The sequence below is a fragment of the Telmatherina bonti genome (assembly GCF_933228915.1).
Source record: "Telmatherina bonti genome assembly, chromosome: 2".
Lineage (NCBI taxonomy): Eukaryota > Metazoa > Chordata > Actinopteri > Atheriniformes > Telmatherinidae > Telmatherina > Telmatherina bonti.
This window is the reverse complement of record NC_136620.1, coordinates 42,208,295-42,230,046: the sequence shown is the minus strand read 5'-3', so window position 1 is coordinate 42,230,046 and position 21,752 is coordinate 42,208,295. Positions and strand designations below refer to the sequence as shown.

The window sequence follows — 21,752 nt, the reverse complement described above, 5'->3', positions numbered from 1 at the left end:
TTATTCATTAGATGCATTTTAAAGATTTCTATTCTTTTTATTCAGCCAATCAGCAGATCAATCTTTCAGCATATTGATCAGGAGAAAAAGTTTCTGAACTGAGGGTCTCCACGTGAGCAGAGACCTGGAAAGTTCTGGAGTCAACATGTCGCTGCTTCTGATAGAATCTTTCCACCTTTCATCTGTGATCAAACATCTGGATGTCTCACTCTTCATCCCTGTGCGCGTGCGCTGCACTTTGCGCCAGCTCCAAGCGCGTGACGCACTCCCAGCGGGATGTCCCGGCTCGTGCACGCACCGCGCTGTGATTGATGTAACGACTTTAAGGCGATGTGGTTGGTGACGTCAGAGGGGTGTAGCGGCGCAAGCCGCGGCCTCAGCCAATGAAAAGGTGGGCAGGGCTCAACACCCAGTCTCGCGCAGGAATCACCTCCATAAATACATCCTGCAGCGCAGTTTCTGCATTTCCAGCCTGATCCAGCTGCTGCTACCCTGTAGAAGACCTGATTCCTAAGGTAAGTCCGTTTGCCTTCATCATCATCATCATCATCACTATTATTATTATTATTATTATTATTATTATTATTAATATTAATAATAATAATAATAATGTGATAAAACAACTGCAGATAACGGATTTTTATTTATTTTCCAAAGTAAATTTGATTTATTTTTTTATCTGCATGTTTTTGTTAAATCTGTTTTTTTCTGTCCGTTCTGCTGAAAACGACTTTTATAGAAATGAATCTGAAGCAAGAAGTTATTACTGAGGAAAAAATTAAACCTTTGTTGCTTCTGTAAACTCTCACCTTGATATTATTTCATAATCTTCCACCCAATAAGACAAAAGTCTTAGAAGTGACGTGAATTAAAGTCTGTTTGGGGTCAGATCTTTCAGTTGTTTTCAGTCTTAATAATAAATTTCAGATATTTTAAAATGGAAATTTTTTTATGCCAGTTTTCTTATAGAAAAAACATTTTTATGTAATAAATTGAACAATGTAGTTTTTCATGGCAGTGATAATCTAATTCTGCCATAAAACAAAGAAAACAACAAAATCAGTGGTTTTTTTTACAATGTTTCTATATAAAATCTCGACAGAAACTTGTTTTTAATGCTGATGCATGTGTTCGAAAATGTGCATTTAAAGGGTTAAAATAATTTAAATGTTTACTTATTTGATAATTTTTTATATAATCCAGAAAGAAAAACATTCTTTTGTTATTTTTATAGCAGCTTTTGGGACTTTTTTCCTCCAATGACGTGAAAGTAAACGTGTGAGTGAATTTCTTTCTGACAGAAACCCGTATGGGTCCGCTGACCTGAAAGGACAGCTAAGGGTTAATAAAAGTGCCGTTTTTGTAGCATTTATCTTTTGTTGAGTTTCCTGTGTCTCATTTTCAGTGTTTAGAAAGTAAAAAACTCCAAATGTGACATGATGATCACAAAGTTTTAAATCTCCATAAAGTTATCTGATAAATCTACTCACACGTCTGTTATCTTCTCATTCTTCACCTTCTCTTTCTTCATCTTCATCTTCTCCTTCATCACCTTCTCTTTCTTCATCTTCATCTTCTCCTTCATCACCTTCTCTTTCTTCATCTTCATCTTCTCATTCTTCACCTTCTCTTTCTTCATCTTCATCCTCTCCAGGATGGACAGCAAGCCTTACTTGGTTAAGATGAACGGAAACGGATTCCACAGCAAAGACATGGTGAAAGCTAAAGGTCTGGTGGGGACGGGAGTCAGCGGAAAGGGCTTGCACCACGTCAGCGTGAACGGCAGCCTGTATCCGACCAAAGCCAGAAGCAGAAGGCAGACGTGGGACGTGAAAGCCTCAGAGATGGCTAAAAACACCCTGAACCCGATCAGAGCCATTGTTGACGGGATGAAGCTCACCCCCAACCCAGACAAACCAATGATTGCGCTTTCCATAGGTGGGTGGAGCTACAGAAAATGAACAAATAAACCCAACAATAAGCGCCGAGCATTAGAACAGGAATTACAGCCTTCATACCAGAAACCCTTCACTGCTGCACCCTGCTCACACACTCTCCCCTTCCTCACCCCAGGAGACCCCACCGTGTTTGGAAACCTGCCTACAGATGAAGCGGTGCTTCAGGCTCTGAAAGGCGCCGTGGACTCCCAGAAGTACAACGGCTACGCTCCGTCTGTCGGTACGTCTTAGTTCAGATAAATATCTGGAAATGCAGAAGTGATAGAAGTGGAATGACTCCTGTCTGCACCTGCAGGTTACCTGAAGAGTCGGCAGGCCGTGGCCAACTTTTACAGCTGCCCGGAGGCTCCGCTGGATGCAGAGGTGCTCGCTTTGCATCGTTTTCTCTGCAGCTTCATTCATGTCGAATCTATAAATGCTTTAACGCACTAAAAGGAAAATGTCCTTATTGGTCCTGTCAGGATGTCATTCTGACCAGCGGCTGCAGTCAGGCCATCGAACTGGCTATCAACGTCCTGTGTAACCCCGGGGACAACATTCTGGTCCCATGCCCAGGTTTCTCCTTATACAAGACTCTGGCTGTTTCAATGGGCATCAAGGTCAAACTTTACAACCTGCTGGTAAGTAGGAGGGAGGAGTTCAGGTCTCCAACTCACGCTGGGAATATTCATTTCTGCGGGCCGGAAGTAGACGTGGAAAATCTTTCAGAGCCAAGACATGGAAAAGAAAAAAAGATCCAAATTATTGGCGTAGACATGCAAAGGGACACGAGTTTCACCTGCACTGAGAGCTAAGAAGGACGAGGAGCGAACGCTGGATGGAACAGTTCAGATCCTGGACTAGTTTTTCCAGGTCCCACTTAGACCTCAGATCTTTTATCATTCATAAATTTATAGGTGGTCATAGGAGGACTTTGTGATTCCTTTAATTTGGTTTTCAGTATTTAGGTCTGAGTCCATCACCAGACCCAGATGTCTGGTCTGGTTGGTGGTTTTTAGGTTCGCATCCATCATCAGACCCATATTTCTGGTCTGGTTGGTGGTTTTTAGGTCTGAGTCCATCACCAGACCCAGATGTCTGGTCTGATTGGTGGTTTTTAGGTCCGAGTCCATCACCAGACCTAGATGTCTGGTCTGGTTGATGGTTTTTAGGTCCGAGTCCATCATCAGACCCAGATTTCTGGTCTGGTTGGTGGTTTTTTGGTCTGAGTCCATCACCAGACCCAGATTTCTGGTCTGGTTGGTGGTTTTTAGGTCCGAGTCCATCACCAGACCCAGATTTCTGGCCTGGTTGGTGGTTTTTAGGTCCGAGTCCATCATCAGACCCAGATGTCTGGTCTGATTTGTTTTTAGATCCAAGTCCATCACCAGACCCATAATTTCTGGTCTGGTTAGTGGTTTTTAGGTTCGCATCCATCACCAGACTCAGATGTCTGGTCTGATTGGTGGTTTTCAGATCCGAGTCCATCACCAGACCCAGATTTCTGATCTGGTTGGTGGTTTTTAGGTTCGCATCCATCATCAGATACAGATGTCTGGTCTGGGTGGGGGTTTTTAGGTCAGAGTCCATCACCAGACCCAGATGTCTGGTCTGGTTGGTGGTTTTTAGGTCCGAGTCCATCACCAGACCCAAATTTCTGGTCTGGTTGGTGGTTTTTAGATCCAAGTCCATCACCAGACCCAGATGTCTGGTCTGGTTGGTGGTTTTTAGGTCAGAGTCCATCACCAGACCCAGATGTCTGGTCTGATTGGTGGTATTCAGATCTGAGTCCATCACCAGACCTAGATTTCTGGTGTGGTTGGTGGTTTTTAGGTTCGACCCATCACCAGACCCAGATGTCTGGTCTGGTTGGTGGTTTTTAGGTCCGAGTCCATCACCAGACCCAGATGTCTGGTCTGGTTGGTGGTTTTTAGGTTTGCATCCATCACCAGACCCACATGTCTGGTCTGGTTGATGGTTTTTAGGTCCAAGTCCATCACCAGACCCAGATCTCTGGTCTGATTGGTGGTTTTCAGATCTGAGTCCATCACCAGACCCAGATGTCTGGTCTGGTTGGTGGTTTTTTGGTCCGAGTCCATCACCAGACCCAGATGTCTGGTCTGGTTGGTGGTTTTCAGATCTGAGTCCATCACCAGACCCAGATGTCTGGTCTGGTTGATGGTTTTTAGGTCAGAGTCCATCACCAGACCCAGATGTCTGGTCTGGTTGATAGTTTTTAGGTTCGCATCCATCACCAGACCCAGATGTCTGGTGGGTTGGTGGTATTCAGATCTGAGTCCATCACCAGACCTAGATTTCTGGTCTGGTTGGTGGTTTTTAGGTTCGACCCATCACCAGACCCAGATGTCTGGTCTGGTTTGTGGTTTTTTGGTCCGAGTCCATCACCAGACCCAGATGTCTGTTCTGGTTGGTGGTTTTTAGGTTTGCATCCATCACCAGACCCACATGTCTGGTCTGGTTGATGGTTTTTAGGTCCGAGTCCATCACCAGACCCAGATGTCTGGTCTGATTGGTGGTTTTCAGATCTGAGTCCACACCAGACCTAGATTTCTGGTCTGGTTAGCTGTTGTTAGGTCCGAGTCCATCACCAGATCCACATGTCTGGTCTGGTTGGTGGTTTTTGGGTCCGAGTCCATCACCAGACCAAGATGTCTGGTCTGGTTGATGGTTTTTGGGTCTGAGTCCATCAACAGACCCAGATTTCTGGCCTGGTTGGTGGTTTTTAGGTCCGAGTCCATCACAAGACCCAGATGTTTTGGTCTGATTGGTGGTTTTTAGGTCCGAGTCCATCACCAGACCCAGATTTCTGGTCTGGTTGGTGGTTTTTAGGTCCGAGTCCATCACCAGACCCAAATTTCTGGTCTGGTTGGTGGTTTTTAGGTCAGAGTCCATCACCAGACCCTGATGTCTGGTCTGATTGGTGGTATTCAGATCTGAGTCCATCACCAGACCTAGATTTCTGATCTGGTTGGTGGTTTTTAGGTTCGCATCCATCATCAGATACAGATGTCTGGTCTGGGTGGGGGTTTTTAGGTCAGAGTCCATCACCAGACCCAGATCTCTGGTCTGGTTGGTGGTTTTTAGGTCCGAGTCCATCACCAGACCCAAATTTCTGGTCTGGTTGGTGGTTTTTAGATCCAAGTCCATCACCAGACCCAGATGTCTGGTCTGGTTGGTGGTTTTTAGGTCAGAGTCCATCACCAGACCCAGATGTCTGGTCTGATTGGTGGTATTCAGATCTGAGTCCATCACCAGACCTAGATTTCTGGTGTGGTTGGTGGTTTTTAGGTTCGACCCATCACCAGACCCAGATGTCTGGTCTGGTTGGTGGTTTTTAGGTTTGCATCCATCACCAGACCCACATGTCTGGTCTGGTTGATGGTTTTTAGGTCCAAGTCCATCACCAGACCCAGATTTCTGGTCTGGTTGGTGGTTTTTAGGTCCGAGTCCATCACCAGACCCAAATTTCTGGTCTGGTTGGTGGTTTTTAGATCCAAGTCCATCACCAGACCCAGATGTCTGGTCTGGTTGGTGGTTTTTAGGTCAGAGTCCATCACCAGACCCAGATGTCTGGTCTGATTGGTGGTATTCAGATCTGAGTCCATCACCAGACCTAGATTTCTGGTGTGGTTGGTGGTTTTTAGGTTCGACCCATCACCAGACCCAGATGTCTGGTCTGGTTGGTGGTTTTTAGGTTTGCATCCATCACCAGACCCACATGTCTGGTCTGGTTGATGGTTTTTAGGTCCGAGTCCATCACCAGACCCAGATGTCTGGTCTGGTTGATGGTTTTTGGGTCTGAGTCCATCAACAGACCCAGATTTCTGGCCTGGTTGGTGGTTTTTAGGTCCGAGTCCATCACAAGACCCAGATGTTTTGGTCTGATTGGTGGTTTTTAGGTCCGAGTCCATCACCAGACCCAGATTTCTGGTCTGGTTGGTGGTTTTTAGGTCTGAGTCCATCACCAGACCCAAATTTCTGGTCTGGTTGGTGGTTTTTAGGTCAGAGTCCATCACCAGACCCTGATGTCTGGTCTGATTGGTGGTATTCAGATCTGAGTCCATCACCAGACCTAGATTTCTGGTCTGGTTGGTGGTTTTTAGGTTCGACCCATCACCAGACCCAGATGTCTGGTCTGGTTGGTGGTTTTTAGGTCCGAGTCCATCACCAGACCCAGATGTCTGGTCTGGTTGGTGGTTTTTAGGTTTGCATCCATCACCAGACCCACATGTCTGGTCTGGTTGATGGTTTTTAGGTCCGAGTCCATCACCAGACCCAGATGTCTGATCTGGTTGGTGGTTTTTAGGTTCGCATCCATCATCAGATACAGATGTCTGGTCTGATTGGTGGTTTTCAGATCCGAGTCCATCACCAGACCCAGATTTCTGATCTGGTTGGTGGTTTTTAGGTTCGCATCCATCATCAGATACAGATGTCTGGTCTGGGTGGGGGTTTTTAGGTCAGAGTCCATCACCAGACCCAGATGTCTGGTCTGGTTGGTGGTTTTTAGGTCCGAGTCCATCACCAGACCCAAATTTCTGGTCTGGTTGGTGGTTTTTAGATCCAAGTCCATCACCAGACCCAGATGTCTGGTCTGGTTGGTGGTTTTTAGGTCAGAGTCCATCACCAGACCCAGATGTCTGGTCTGATTGGTGGTATTCAGATCTGAGTCCATCACCAGACCTAGATTTCTGGTGTGGTTGGTGGTTTTTAGGTTCGACCCATCACCAGACCCAGATGTCTGGTCTGGTTGGTGGTTTTTAGGTCCGAGTCCATCACCAGACCCAGATGTCTGGTCTGGTTGGTGGTTTTTAGGTTTGCATCCATCACCAGACCCACATGTCTGGTCTGGTTGATGGTTTTTAGGTCCAAGTCCATCACCAGACCCAGATCTCTGGTCTGATTGGTGGTTTTCAGATCTGAGTCCATCACCAGACCCAGATGTCTGGTCTGGTTGGTGGTTTTTTGGTCCGAGTCCATCACCAGACCCAGATGTCTGGTCTGGTTGGTGGTTTTCAGATCTGAGTCCATCACCAGACCCAGATGTCTGGTCTGGTTGATGGTTTTTAGGTCAGAGTCCATCACCAGACCCAGATGTCTGGTCTGGTTGATAGTTTTTAGGTTCGCATCCATCACCAGACCCAGATGTCTGGTGGGTTGGTGGTATTCAGATCTGAGTCCATCACCAGACCTAGATTTCTGGTCTGGTTGGTGGTTTTTAGGTTCGACCCATCACCAGACCCAGATGTCTGGTCTGGTTTGTGGTTTTTTGGTCCGAGTCCATCACCAGACCCAGATGTCTGTTCTGGTTGGTGGTTTTTAGGTTTGCATCCATCACCAGACCCACATGTCTGGTCTGGTTGATGGTTTTTAGGTCCGAGTCCATCACCAGACCCAGATGTCTGGTCTGATTGGTGGTTTTCAGATCTGAGTCCACACCAGACCTAGATTTCTGGTCTGGTTAGCTGTTGTTAGGTCCGAGTCCATCACCAGATCCACATGTCTGGTCTGGTTGGTGGTTTTTGGGTCCGAGTCCATCACCAGACCAAGATGTCTGGTCTGGTTGATGGTTTTTGGGTCTGAGTCCATCAACAGACCCAGATTTCTGGCCTGGTTGGTGGTTTTTAGGTCCGAGTCCATCACAAGACCCAGATGTTTTGGTCTGATTGGTGGTTTTTAGGTCCGAGTCCATCACCAGACCCAGATTTCTGGTCTGGTTGGTGGTTTTTAGGTCCGAGTCCATCACCAGACCCAAATTTCTGGTCTGGTTGGTGGTTTTTAGGTCAGAGTCCATCACCAGACCCTGATGTCTGGTCTGATTGGTGGTATTCAGATCTGAGTCCATCACCAGACCTAGATTTCTGATCTGGATGGTGGTTTTTAGGTTCGCATCCATCATCAGATACAGATGTCTGGTCTGGGTGGGGGTTTTTAGGTCAGAGTCCATCACCAGACCCAGATCTCTGGTCTGGTTGGTGGTTTTTAGGTCCGAGTCCATCACCAGACCCAAATTTCTGGTCTGGTTGGTGGTTTTTAGATCCAAGTCCATCACCAGACCCAGATGTCTGGTCTGGTTGGTGGTTTTTAGGTCAGAGTCCATCACCAGACCCAGATGTCTGGTCTGATTGGTGGTATTCAGATCTGAGTCCATCACCAGACCTAGATTTCTGGTGTGGTTGGTGGTTTTTAGGTTCGACCCATCACCAGACCCAGATGTCTGGTCTGGTTGGTGGTTTTTAGGTTTGCATCCATCACCAGACCCACATGTCTGGTCTGGTTGATGGTTTTTAGGTCCAAGTCCATCACCAGACCCAGATCTCTGGTCTGATTGGTGGTTTTCAGATCTGAGTCCATCACCAGACCCAGATTTCTGGTCTGGTTGGTGGTTTTTAGGTCCGAGTCCATCACCAGACCCAAATTTCTGGTCTGGTTGGTGGTTTTTAGATCCAAGTCCATCACCAGACCCAGATGTCTGGTCTGGTTGGTGGTTTTTAGGTCAGAGTCCATCACCAGACCCAGATGTCTGGTCTGATTGGTGGTATTCAGATCTGAGTCCATCACCAGACCTAGATTTCTGGTGTGGTTGGTGGTTTTTAGGTTCGACCCATCACCAGACCCAGATGTCTGGTCTGGTTGGTGGTTTTTAGGTTTGCATCCATCACCAGACCCACATGTCTGGTCTGGTTGATGGTTTTTAGGTCCGAGTCCATCACCAGACCCAGATGTCTGGTCTGGTTGATGGTTTTTGGGTCTGAGTCCATCAACAGACCCAGATTTCTGGCCTGGTTGGTGGTTTTTAGGTCCGAGTCCATCACAAGACCCAGATGTTTTGGTCTGATTGGTGGTTTTTAGGTCCGAGTCCATCACCAGACCCAGATTTCTGGTCTGGTTGGTGGTTTTTAGGTCTGAGTCCATCACCAGACCCAAATTTCTGGTCTGGTTGGTGGTTTTTAGGTCAGAGTCCATCACCAGACCCTGATGTCTGGTCTGATTGGTGGTATTCAGATCTGAGTCCATCACCAGACCTAGATTTCTGGTCTGGTTGGTGGTTTTTAGGTTCGACCCATCACCAGACCCAGATGTCTGGTCTGGTTGGTGGTTTTTAGGTCCGAGTCCATCACCAGACCCAGATGTCTGGTCTGGTTGGTGGTTTTTAGGTTTGCATCCATCACCAGACCCACATGTCTGGTCTGGTTGATGGTTTTTAGGTCCGAGTCCATCACCAGACCCAGATGTCTGGTCTGATTGGTGGTTTTCAGATCTGAGTCCACACCAGACCTAGATTTCTGGTCTGGTTAGTGGTTTTTAGGTCCGAGTCCATCACCAGACCCAGATGTCTGGTCTGGTTGGTGGTTTTTGGGTCCGAGTCCATCACCAGACCCACATGTCTGGTCTGGTTGATGGTTTTTGGGTCTGAGTCCATCACCAGACCCAGATGTCTGGTCTGGTTGATAGTTTTTAGGTTCGCATCCATCACCAGACCCAGATGTCTGGTGGGTTGGTGGTATTCAGATCTGAGTCCATCACCAGACCTAGATTTCTGGTCTGGTTGGTGGTTTTTAGGTTCGACCCATCACCAGACCCAGATGTCTGGTCTGGTTTGTGGTTTTTTGGTCCGAGTCCATCACCAGACCCAGATGTCTGTTCTGGTTGGTGGTTTTTAGGTTTGCATCCATCACCAGACCCACATGTCTGGTCTGGTTGATGGTTTTTAGGTCCGAGTCCATCACCAGACCCAGATGTCTGGTCTGATTGGTGGTTTTCAGATCTGAGTCCACACCAGACCTAGATTTCTGGTCTGGTTAGCTGTTGTTAGGTCCGAGTCCATCACCAGATCCACATGTCTGGTCTGGTTGGTGGTTTTTGGGTCCGAGTCCATCACCAGACCAAGATGTCTGGTCTGGTTGATGGTTTTTGGGTCTGAGTCCATCAACAGACCCAGATTTCTGGCCTGGTTGGTGGTTTTTAGGTCCGAGTCCATCACAAGACCCAGATGTTTTGGTCTGATTGGTGGTTTTTAGGTCCGAGTCCATCACCAGACCCAGATTTCTGGTCTGGTTGGTGGTTTTTAGGTCCGAGTCCATCACCAGACCCAAATTTCTGGTCTGGTTGGTGGTTTTTAGGTCAGAGTCCATCACCAGACCCTGATGTCTGGTCTGATTGGTGGTATTCAGATCTGAGTCCATCACCAGACCTAGATTTCTGATCTGGTTGGTGGTTTTTAGGTTCGCATCCATCATCAGATACAGATGTCTGGTCTGGGTGGGGGTTTTTAGGTCAGAGTCCATCACCAGACCCAGATCTCTGGTCTGGTTGGTGGTTTTTAGGTCCGAGTCCATCACCAGACCCAAATTTCTGGTCTGGTTGGTGGTTTTTAGATCCAAGTCCATCACCAGACCCAGATGTCTGGTCTGGTTGGTGGTTTTTAGGTCAGAGTCCATCACCAGACCCAGATGTCTGGTCTGATTGGTGGTATTCAGATCTGAGTCCATCACCAGACCTAGATTTCTGGTGTGGTTGGTGGTTTTTAGGTTCGACCCATCACCAGACCCAGATGTCTGGTCTGGTTGGTGGTTTTTAGGTTTGCATCCATCACCAGACCCACATGTCTGGTCTGGTTGATGGTTTTTAGGTCCAAGTCCATCACCAGACCCAGATCTCTGGTCTGATTGGTGGTTTTCAGATCTGAGTCCATCACCAGACCCAGATTTCTGGTCTGGTTGGTGGTTTTTAGGTCCGAGTCCATCACCAGACCCAAATTTCTGGTCTGGTTGGTGGTTTTTAGATCCAAGTCCATCACCAGACCCAGATGTCTGGTCTGGTTGGTGGTTTTTAGGTCAGAGTCCATCACCAGACCCAGATGTCTGGTCTGATTGGTGGTATTCAGATCTGAGTCCATCACCAGACCTAGATTTCTGGTGTGGTTGGTGGTTTTTAGGTTCGACCCATCACCAGACCCAGATGTCTGGTCTGGTTGGTGGTTTTTAGGTTTGCATCCATCACCAGACCCACATGTCTGGTCTGGTTGATGGTTTTTAGGTCCGAGTCCATCACCAGACCCAGATGTCTGGTCTGGTTGATGGTTTTTGGGTCTGAGTCCATCAACAGACCCAGATTTCTGGCCTGGTTGGTGGTTTTTAGGTCCGAGTCCATCACAAGACCCAGATGTTTTGGTCTGATTGGTGGTTTTTAGGTCCGAGTCCATCACCAGACCCAGATTTCTGGTCTGGTTGGTGGTTTTTAGGTCTGAGTCCATCACCAGACCCAAATTTCTGGTCTGGTTGGTGGTTTTTAGGTCAGAGTCCATCACCAGACCCTGATGTCTGGTCTGATTGGTGGTATTCAGATCTGAGTCCATCACCAGACCTAGATTTCTGGTCTGGTTGGTGGTTTTTAGGTTCGACCCATCACCAGACCCAGATGTCTGGTCTGGTTGGTGGTTTTTAGGTCCGAGTCCATCACCAGACCCAGATGTCTGGTCTGGTTGGTGGTTTTTAGGTTTGCATCCATCACCAGACCCACATGTCTGGTCTGTTTGATGGTTTTTAGGTCCGAGTCCATCACCAGACCCAGATGTCTGGTCTGATTGGTGGTTTTCAGATCTGAGTCCACACCAGAGCTAGATTTCTGGTCTGGTTAGTGGTTTTAAGGTCCGAGTCCATCACCAGACCCAGATGTCTGGTCTGGTTGGTGGTTTTTGGGTCCGAGTCCATCACCAGACCCACATGTCTGGTCTGGTTGATGGTTTTTGGGTCTGAGTCCATCAACAGACCCAGATTTCTGGCCTGGTTGGTGGTTTTTAGGTCCGAGTCCATCACAAGACCCAGATGTTTTGGTCTGATTGGTGGTTTTTAGGTCCGAGTCCATCACCAGACCCAGATGTCTGGTCTGGTTGGTGGTTTTTAGGTCCGAGTCCATCACCAGACCCAAATTTCTGGTCTGGTTGGTCGTTTTTAGATCCAAGTCCATCACCAGACCCAGTTGTCTGGTATGATTGGTGGTATTCAGATCTGAGTCCATCACCAGACCTAGATTTCTGGTCTGGTTGGTGGTTTTTAGGTTCGACCCATCACCAGACCCAGATGTCTGGTCTGGTTGGTGGTTTTTAGGTCCGAGTCCATCACCAGACCCAGATGTCTGGTCTGGTTGGTGGTTTTTAGGTTTGCATCCATCACCAGACCCACATGTCTGGTCTGGTTGATGGTTTTTAGGTCCAAGTCCATCACCAGACCCAGATGTCTGGTCTGGTTGGTGGTTTTCAGATCTGAGTCCATCACCAGACCCAGATTTCTGGTCTGGTTGGTGGTTTTTAAGTTTGCATCCACACGACCCAGATGTCTGGTTTGGTTGATGGTTTTTAGGTCCGAGTCCATCACCAGACCCAGATTTCTGGTCTGGTTGGTGGTTTTCAGATCTGAGTCCATCACCAGACCTAGATGTCTGGTCTGGTTGATGGTTTTTAGGTCCGAGTCCATCACCAGACCCAGATTTCTGGTCTGGTTGATAGTTATTTGGTCCGAGTCCATCACCAGACCCAGATTTCTGGTCTGATTTGTGGTTTTCAGATCTGAGTCCATCACCAGACCCAGATTTCTGGTCTGGTTGGTGGGTTTTAGGTCAGAGTCCAGACCCAGATTTCTGGTCTGGTTGGTGGTTTTTAAGTTTGCATCCATCACCAGACCCAGATGTCTGGTTTGGTTGATGGTTTTTAGGTCTGAGTCCATCAACAGACCCAGATTTCTGGTCTGGTTGATGGTTTTTGGGTCTGAGTCCATCAACAGACCCAGATTTCTGGCCTGGTTGGTGGTTTTTACGTCCGAGTCCATCACAAGACCCAGATGTTTTGGTCTGATTGGTGGTTTTTAGGTCCGAGTCCATCACCAGACCCAGATGTCTGGTCTGGTTGGTGGTTTTTAGGTCCGAGTCCATCACCAGACCCAAATTTCTGGTCTGGTTGGTCGTTTTTAGATCCAAGTCCATCACCAGACCCAGTTGTCTGGTATGATTGGTGGTATTCAGATCTGAGTCCATCACCAGACCTAGATTTCTGGTCTGGTTGGTGGTTTTTAGGTTCGACCCATCACCAGACCCAGATGTCTGGTCTGGTTGGTGGTTTTTAGGTCCGAGTCCATCACCAGACCCAGATGTCTGGTCTGGTTGGTGGTTTTTAGGTTTGCATCCATCACCAGACCCAGATGTCTGGTCTGGTTGATGGTTTTTAGGTCCAAGTCCATCACCAGACCCAGATGTCTGGTCTGGTTGGTGGTTTTCAGGTCTGAGTCCATCACCAGACCTAGATGTCTGGTCTGGTTGATGGTTTTTAGGTCCGAGTCCATCACCAGACCCAGATTTCTGGTCTGTTTGATAGTTTTTAGGTCCGAGTCCATCACCAGACCCAGATTTCTGGTCTGATTGGTGGTTTTCAGATCTGAGTCCATCACCAGACCCAGATTTCTGGTCTGGTTGGTGGTTTTTAAGTTTGCATCCACACGACCCAGATGTCTGGTTTGGTTGATGGTTTTTAGGTCCGAGTCCATCACCAGACCCAGATTTCTGGTCTGGTTGGTGGTGTTTTGGTCCGAGTCCATCACCAGACCCAGATTTCTGGTCTGGTTGGTGGTTTTTAGGTCCGAGTCCATCATCAGACCCAAATTTCTGGTCTGGTTTGTGGTTTTTAGATCCAAGTACATCACCAGACCCAGATGTCTGGTCTGGTTGGTGGTTATTAGGTCCGAGTCCATCACCAGACCCAGATGTCTGGTCTGATTGGTGGTATTCAGATCTGAGTCCATCACCAGACCTAGATTTCTGGTCTGGTTGGAGGTTTTTAGGTTCGACCCATCACCAGACCCAGATGTCTGGTCTGGTTGGTGGTTTTTAGGTCCGAGTCCATCACCAGACCCAGATGTCTGGTCTGGTTGGTGGTTTTTAGGTTTGCATCCATCACCAGACCCACATGTCTGGTCTGGTTGATGGTTTTTAGGTCCAAGTCCATCACCAGACCCAGATGTCTGGTTTGGTTGGTGGTTTTCAGATCTGAGTCCATCACCAGACCTAGATGTCTGGTCTGGTTGATGGTTTTTAGGTCCGAGTCCATCACCAGACCCAGATTTCTGGTCTGGTTGATAGTTATTTGGTCCGAGTCCATCACCAGACCCAGATTTCTGGTCTGATTTGTGGTTTTCAGATCTGAGTCCATCACCAGACCCAGATTTCTGGTCTGGTTGGTGGGTTTTAGGTCAGAGTCCAGACCCAGATTTCTGGTCTGGTTGGTGGTTTTTAAGTTTGCATCCATCACCAGACCCAGATGTCTGGTTTGGTTGATGGTTTTTAGGTCTGAGTCCATCACCAGACCCAGATTTCTGGTCTGGTTGATGGTTTTTGGGTCTGAGTCCATCAACAGACCCAGATTTCTGGCCTGGTTGGTGGTTTTTAGGTCCGAGTACATCACAAGACCCAGATGTTTTGGTCTGATTGGTGGTTTTTAGGTCCGAGTCCATCACCAGACCCAGATGTCTGGTCTGGTTGGTGGTTTTTAGGTCCGAGTCCATCACCAGACCCAAATTTCTGGTCTGGTTGGTCGTTTTTAGATCCAAGTCCATCACCAGACCCAGTTGTCTGGTATGATTGGTGGTATTCAGATCTGAGTCCATCACCAGACCTAGATTTCTGGTCTGGTTGGTGGTTTTTAGGTTCGACCCATCACCAGACCCAGATGTCTGGTCTGGTTGGTGGTTTTTAGGTCCGAGTCCATCACCAGACCCAGATGTCTGGTCTGGTTGGTGGTTTTTAGGTTTGCATCCATCACCAGACCCACATGTCTGGTCTGGTTGATGGTTTTTAGGTCCAAGTCCATCACCAGACCCAGATGTCTGGTCTGGTTGGTGGTTTTCAGATCTGAGTCCATCACCAGACCTAGATGTCTGGTCTGGTTGATGGTTTTTAGGTCCGAGTCCATCACCAGACCCAGATTTCTGGTCTGGTTGATAGTTTTTAGGTCCGAGTCCATCACCAGACCCAGATTTCTGGTCTGATTGGTGGTTTTCAGATCTGAGTCCATCACCAGACCCAGATTTCTGGTCTGGTTGGTGGTTTTTAAGTTTGCATCCACACGACCCAGATGTCTGGTTTGGTTGATGGTTTTTAGGTCCGTGTCCATCACCAGACCCAGATTTCTGGTCTGGTTGGTGGTGTTTTGGTCCGAGTCCATCACCAGACCCAGATTTCTGGTCTGGTTGGTGGTTTTTAGGTCCGAGTCCATCATCAGACCCAAATTTCTGGTCTGGTTTGTGGTTTTTAGATCCAAGTACATCACCAGACCCAGATGTCTGGTCTGGTTGGTGGTTATTAGGTCCGAGTCCATCACCAGACCCAGATGTCTGGTCTGATTGGTGGTATTCAGATCTGAGTCCATCACCAGACCTAGATTTCTGGTCTGGTTGGAGGTTTTTAGGTTCGACCCATCACCAGACCCAGATGTCTGGTCTGGTTGGTGGTTTTTAGGTCCGAGTCCATCACCAGACCCAGATGTCTGGTCTGGTTGGTGGTTTTTAGGTTTGCATCCATCACCAGACCCACATGTCTGGTCTGGTTGATGGTTTTTAGGTCCAAGTCCATCACCAGACCCAGATGTCTGGTTTGGTTGGTGGTTTTCAGATCTGAGTCCATCACCAGACCTAGATGTCTGGTCTGGTTGATGGTTTTTAGGTCCGAGTCCATCACCAGACCCAGATTTCTGGTCTGGTTGATAGTTATTTGGTCCGAGTCCATCACCAGACCCAGATTTCTGGTCTGATTTGTGGTTTTCAGATCTGAGTCCATCACCAGACCCAGATTTCTGGTCTGGTTTGTGGGTTTTAGGTCAGAGTCCAGACCCAGATTTCTGGTCTGGTTGGTGGTTTTTAAGTTTGCATCCATCACCAGACCCAGATGTCTGGTTTGGTTGATGGTTTTTAGGTCCGAGTCCATCACCAGACCCAGATTTCTGGTCTGGTTGGTGGTTTTTTGGTCCGAGTCCATCACCAGACCCAGATTTCTGGTCTGATTGGTGGTTTTCAGATCTGAGTCCATCACCAGACCCAGATTTCTGGTCTGGTTGTTGGTTTTTAAGTTTGCATCCATCACCAGACCCAGATGTCTGGTTTGGTTGATGGTTTTTAGGTCCGAGTCCATCACCAGACCCAGATTTCTGTTCTGGTTGGTGGTGTTTTGGTCCGAGTCCATCACCAGACCCAGATTTCTGGTCTGGTTGGTGGTTTTTAGGTCCGAGTCCATCACCAGACCCAGATGTCTGGTCTGGTTGAAAGTTTTTAGGTCCGACTCCATCACCAGACCCAGATTTCTGGTCTGATTGGTGGTTTTCAGATCTGAGTCCATCACCAGACCCAGATTTCTGGTCTGGTTGGTGGTTTTTAAGTTTGCATCCATCACCAGACCCAGATGTCTGGTTTGGTTGATGGTTTTTAGGTCCGAGTCCATCACCAGACCCAGATTTCTGGTCTGGTTGGTGGTGTTTTGGTCCGAGTCCATCACCAGACCCAGATTTCTGGTCTGGTTAGTGGTTTTTAGGTCCGAGTCCATCATCAGACCCAAATTTCTGGTCTGGTTGGTGGTTTTTTGGTCTGAGTCCATCACCAGACCCAGATTTCTGGTCTGATTGGTGGTTTTTAGGTCCGAGTCCATCACCAGACCCAGATTTCTCGCCTGGTTGGTGGTTTTTAGGTCCGAGTCCATCATCAGACCCAGATTTCTGGTCTGGTTGGTGGTTTTTAGGTCAGAGTCCATCACCAGACCCAGATGTCTGGTCTGATTGGTGGTTTTTAGGTCCGAGTCCATCACCAGACCCAGATGTCTGGTCTTGTTGGTGGTTTTTAGGTTTACATCCATCACCAGACCCACATGTCTGGTCTGGTTGATGGTTTTTAGGTCCAAGTCCATCACCAGACCCAGATCTCTGGTCTGATTGGTGGTTTTCAGATCTGAGTCCATCACCAGACCTAGATTTCTGGTCTGGTTGGTGGTTTTTAGGTCCGAGTCCATCACCAGACCCAGATGTCTGGTCTGGTTGGTGGTTTTCAGATCTGAGTCCATCACCAGACCCAGATGTCTTTTCTGGTTGGTGGTTTTTAGGTTTGCATCCATCACCAGACCCAGATGTCTGGTCTGGTTGATGGTTTTTAGGTCCGAGTCCATCACCAGACCCAGATGTCTGGTCTGATTGGTGGTTTTCAGATCTGAGTCCACACCAGACCTAGATTTCTGGTCTGGTTAGTGGTTGTTAGGTCCGAGTCCATCACCAGACCCAGATGTCTGGTCTGGTTGGTGGTTTTTGGGTCCGAGTCCATCACCAGACCCACATGTCTGGTCTGGTTGATGGTTTTTGGGTCTGAGTCCATCAACAGACCCAGATTTCTGGCCTGGTTGGTGGTTTTTAGGTCCGAGTCCATCACAAGACCCAGATGTTTTGGTCTGATTGGTGGTTTTTAGGTCCGAGTCCATCACCAGACCCAGATTTCTGGTCTGGTTGGTTGTTTTTAGGTCCGAGTCCATCACCAGACCCAAATTTCTGGTCTGGTTGGTGGTTTTTAGGTCAGAGTCCATCACCAGACCCAGATGTCTGGTCTGATTGGTGGTATTCAGATCTGAGTCCATCACCAGACCTAGATTTCTGGTCTTGTTGGTGGTTTTTAGGTTCGACCCATCACCAGACCCAGATGTCTGGTCTGGTTGGTGGTTTTTAGGTCCGAGTCCATCACCAGACCCAGATGTCTGGTCTGGTTGGTGGTTTTTAGGTTTCCATCCATCACCAGACCCACATGTCTGGTCTGGTTGATGGTTTTTAGGTCCAAGTCCATCACCAGACCTAGATTTCTGGTCTGGTTGGTGGTTTTTTGGTCCGAGTCCATCACCAGACCCAGATGTCTGGTCTGGTTGGTGGTTTTCAGAGCTGAGTCCATCACCAGACCCAGATGTCTGGTCTGGTTGATGGTTTTTAGGTCCGAGTCCATCACCAGACCCAGATGTCTGGTCTGGTTGATAGTTTTTAGGTTCGCATCCATCACCAGACCCAGATGTCTGGTGGGTTGGTGGTTTTCAGATCTGAGTCCATCACCAGACCTAGATTTCTGGTCTGGTTGGTGGTTTTTAGGTTCGACCCATCACCAGACCCAGATGTCTGGTCTGGTTTGTGGTTTTTTGGTCCGAGTCCATCACCAGACCCAGATGTCTGTTCTGGTTGGTGGTTTTTAGGTTTGCATCCACCACCAGACCCACATGTCTGTTCTGGTTGATGGTTTTTAGGTCCAAGTCCGTCACCAGACCCAGATGTCTGGTCTGATTGGTGGTTTTCAGATCTGAGTCCACACCAGACCTAGATTTCTGGTCTGGTTAGTGGTTTTTAGGTCCGAGTCCATCACCAGACCCAGATGTCTGGTCTGGTTGGTGGTTTTTGGGTCCGAGTCCATCACCAGACCCAGATGTCTGGTCTGGTTGATGGTTTTTGGGTCTGAGTCCATCAACAGACCCAGATTTCTGGCCTGGTTGGTGGTTTTTAGGTCCGAGTCCATCACAAGACCCAGATATTTTGGTCTGATTGGTGGTTTTTAGGTCCGAGTCCATCACCAGACCCAGATTTCTGGTCTGGTTGGTGGTTTTTAGGTCCGAATCCATCACCAGACCCAAATTTCTGGTCTGGTTGGTGGTTTTTAGATCCAAGTCCATCACCAGACCCAGATGTCTGGTCTGGTTGGTGGTTTTTAGGTTTGCATCCATCACCAGACCCACATGTCTGGTCTGGTTGATGGTTTTTAGGTCCGAGTCCATCACCAGACCCAGATGTCTGGTCTGATTGGTGGTATTCAGATCTGAGTCCATCACCAGACCTAGATTTCTGGTCTGGTTGGTGGTTTTTAGGTTCGACCCATCACCAGACCCAGATGTCTGGTCTGGTTGGTGGTTTTTAGGTCCGAGTTCATCACCAGACCCAGATGTCTGGTCTGGTTGGTGGTTTTTAGGTTTGCATCCATCACCAGACCCACATGTCTGGTCTGGTTGATGGTTTTTAGGTCCAAGTCCATCACCAGACCCAGATGTCTGGTCTGGTTGGTGGTTTTCAGATCTGAGTCCATCACCAGACCTAGATGTCTGGTCTGGTTGATGGTTTTTAGGTCCGAGTCCATCACCAGACCCAGATTTCTGGTCTGGTTGGTGGTTTTTGGGTCCGAGTCCATCACCAGACCCAGATGTCTGGTCTGGTTGATGGTTTTTGGGTCTGAGTCCATCAACAGACCCAGATTTCTGGCCTGGTTGGTGGTTTTTAGGTCCGAGTCCATCACAAGACCCAGATGTTTTGGTCTGATTGGTGTTTTTTAGGTCCGAGTCCATCACCAGACCCAGATTTCTGGTCTGGTTGGTGGTTTTTAGGTCCGAGTCCATCACCAGACCCATATTTCTGGTCTGGTTGGTGGTTTTTAGATCCGAGTCCATCACCAGACCCAGATGTCTGGTCTAGTTGGTGGTTTTTAGGTTTGCATCCATCACCAGACCCACATGTCTGGTCTGGTTGATGGTTTTTAGGTCCGAGTCCATCACCAGACCTAGATGTCTGGTCTGGTTGATGGTTTTTAGGTCCGAGTCCATCACCAGACCCAGATTTCTGGTCTGGTTGATAGTTATTTGGTCCGAGTCCATCACCAGACCCAGATTTCTGGTCTGATTGGTGGTTTTCAGATCTGAGTCCATCACCAGACCCAGATTTCTGGTCTGGTTGGTGGGTTTTAGGTTTGCATCCATCACCAGACCCAGATGTCTGGTTTGGTTGATGGTTTTTAGGTCCGAGTACATCACCAGACCCAGATTTCTGGTCTGGTTGGTGGTTTTTTGGTCCGAGTCCATCACCAGACCCAGATTTCTGGTCTGGTTGATGGTTTTTAGGTCCGAGTCCATCACCAGACCCAGATGTCTGGTCTGGTTGGTGGTTTTCAGATCTGAGTCCATCACCAGACCTAGATGTCTGGTCTGGTTGATGGTTTTTAGGTCCGAGTCCATCACCAGACCCAGATTTCTGGTCTGGTTGATAGTTATTTGGTCCGAGTCCATCACCAGACCCAGATTTCTGGTCTGATTGGTGGTTTTCAGATCTGAGTCCATCACCAGACCCAGATTTCTGGTCTGGTTGGTGGGTTTTAGGTCAGAGTCCATCACCAGACCCAGATTTCTGGTCTGGTTGGTGGTTTTTAAGTTTGCATCCATCACCAGACCCAGATGTCTGGTTTGGTTGATGGTTTTTAGGTCCGAGTACATCACCAGACCCAGATTTCTGGTCTGGTTGGTGGTTTTTTGGTCCGCGTCCATCACCAGACCCAGATTTCTGGTCTGGTTGGTGGTTTTTAGGTCCGAGTCCATCATCAGACCCAAATTTCTGGTCTGGTTGGTGGTTTTTAGGTTCGACCCATCACCAGACCCAGATGTCTGGTCTTGTTGGTGGTTTTTAGGTCCGAGTCCATCACCAGACCCAGATGTCTGGTCTGGTTGGTGGTTTTTTGGTTTGCATCCATCACCAGACCCACATGTCTGGTCTGGTTGATGGTTTTTAGGTCCAAGTCCATCACCAGACCCAGATCTCTGGTCTGATTGGTGGTTTTCAGATCTGAGTCCATCACCAGACCCAAATTTCTTGCCTGGTTGGTGATTGTCAGATCTGAGTCCATCATCGGACCCAGATGTCTGGTCTGGTTGATGGTTTTTAGATCCAAGTCCATCACCAGACCCAGATGTCTGGTCTGGTTGGTGGTTTTTAGGTTCGCATCCATCACCAGACCCAGAATTCTGGTCTGGTTGGTGGTTTTCAGATCTCAGTCCATAACCAGACCTAGATTTCTGGTCTGGTTTGTGGTTTTTAGGTCAGAGTCCATCACCAGACCCAGATTTCTGGCCTGGTTGGTGGGTTTTTAGGTTCGCATCCATCACCAGACCCAGATGTCTGGTCTGATTGGGTGTTTTCAGATCCGAGTCCATCACCAGACCCAGATTTCTGATCTGGTTGGTGGTTTTTACGTTCGCATCCATCACCAGACCGGGATTTCTGGTCTGGTTGGTGGTTTTTAGGTTCGACCCATCACCAGACCCATATGTCTGCTCTGGTTGGTGGGTTTTAGGTCAGAGTCCATCACTAGACCAGATGTCTCGTCTGGTCTTTGGTTTTTAAGTTTGCATCCATCACCAGACCCAGATGTCTGGTCTGGTTTGGGATTTTTAGGTTCACATCCATCACCAGACCCAGATGTCTGGTCTGATTGGTGGTTTTCAGATCAGAGTCCATCACCAGACCCAGATTTCTGATCTGGTTGGTGGTTTTCAGATCTGAGTCCATCACCAGACCTAGATTTCTGGTGTGGTTGGGGGTTTTTAGGTTCGCATCCATCACCAGACCCAGATGTGTCTCTGGTCTGATTGGTGGTTTTCAGATCTGAGTCCACACCAGACCTAGATTTCTGGTCTGGTTGGTGGTTTTTAGGTCCAAGTCCATCACCAGACCCAGATGTCTGGTCTGGTTGGTGGTTTTTAGGTCCGAGTCCATCACCAGACCCAGATGTCTGGTCTGGTTGATGGTTTTTGGGTCTGAGTCCATCAACAGACCCAGATTTCTGGCCTGGTTTGTGGTTTTTAGGTCCGAGTCCATCACAAGACCCAGATGTCTGTTCTTATTGGTGGTTTTTAGGTCCGAGTCTATCACCAGACCCAGATTTCTGGTCTGGTTGATGGTTTTTAGGTCCGAGTTTATCACCAGACCCAGAT

General features: G+C 48.1%; 1 protein-coding gene across 1 annotated transcript in view; it reads left to right on the top strand.

The window, feature by feature from the left end:
- Positions 1–1,655: 1,655 nt before the first annotated feature.
- The window catches only part of tat (tyrosine aminotransferase), a gene marked incomplete at its 5' end in the record, with an annotated part of 43,633 nt that continues 23,536 nt past the window's right edge, over positions 1,656–21,752 (top strand). The window contains 4 exons of the mRNA XM_079248758.1: positions 1,656–1,938; positions 2,074–2,178; positions 2,254–2,321; positions 2,420–2,578. Of these exons, the coding sequence (XP_079104884.1) occupies positions 1,656–1,938; positions 2,074–2,178; positions 2,254–2,321; positions 2,420–2,578 (615 nt within the window). The remainder of the gene's footprint in view (positions 1,939–2,073; positions 2,179–2,253; positions 2,322–2,419; positions 2,579–21,752) is intronic.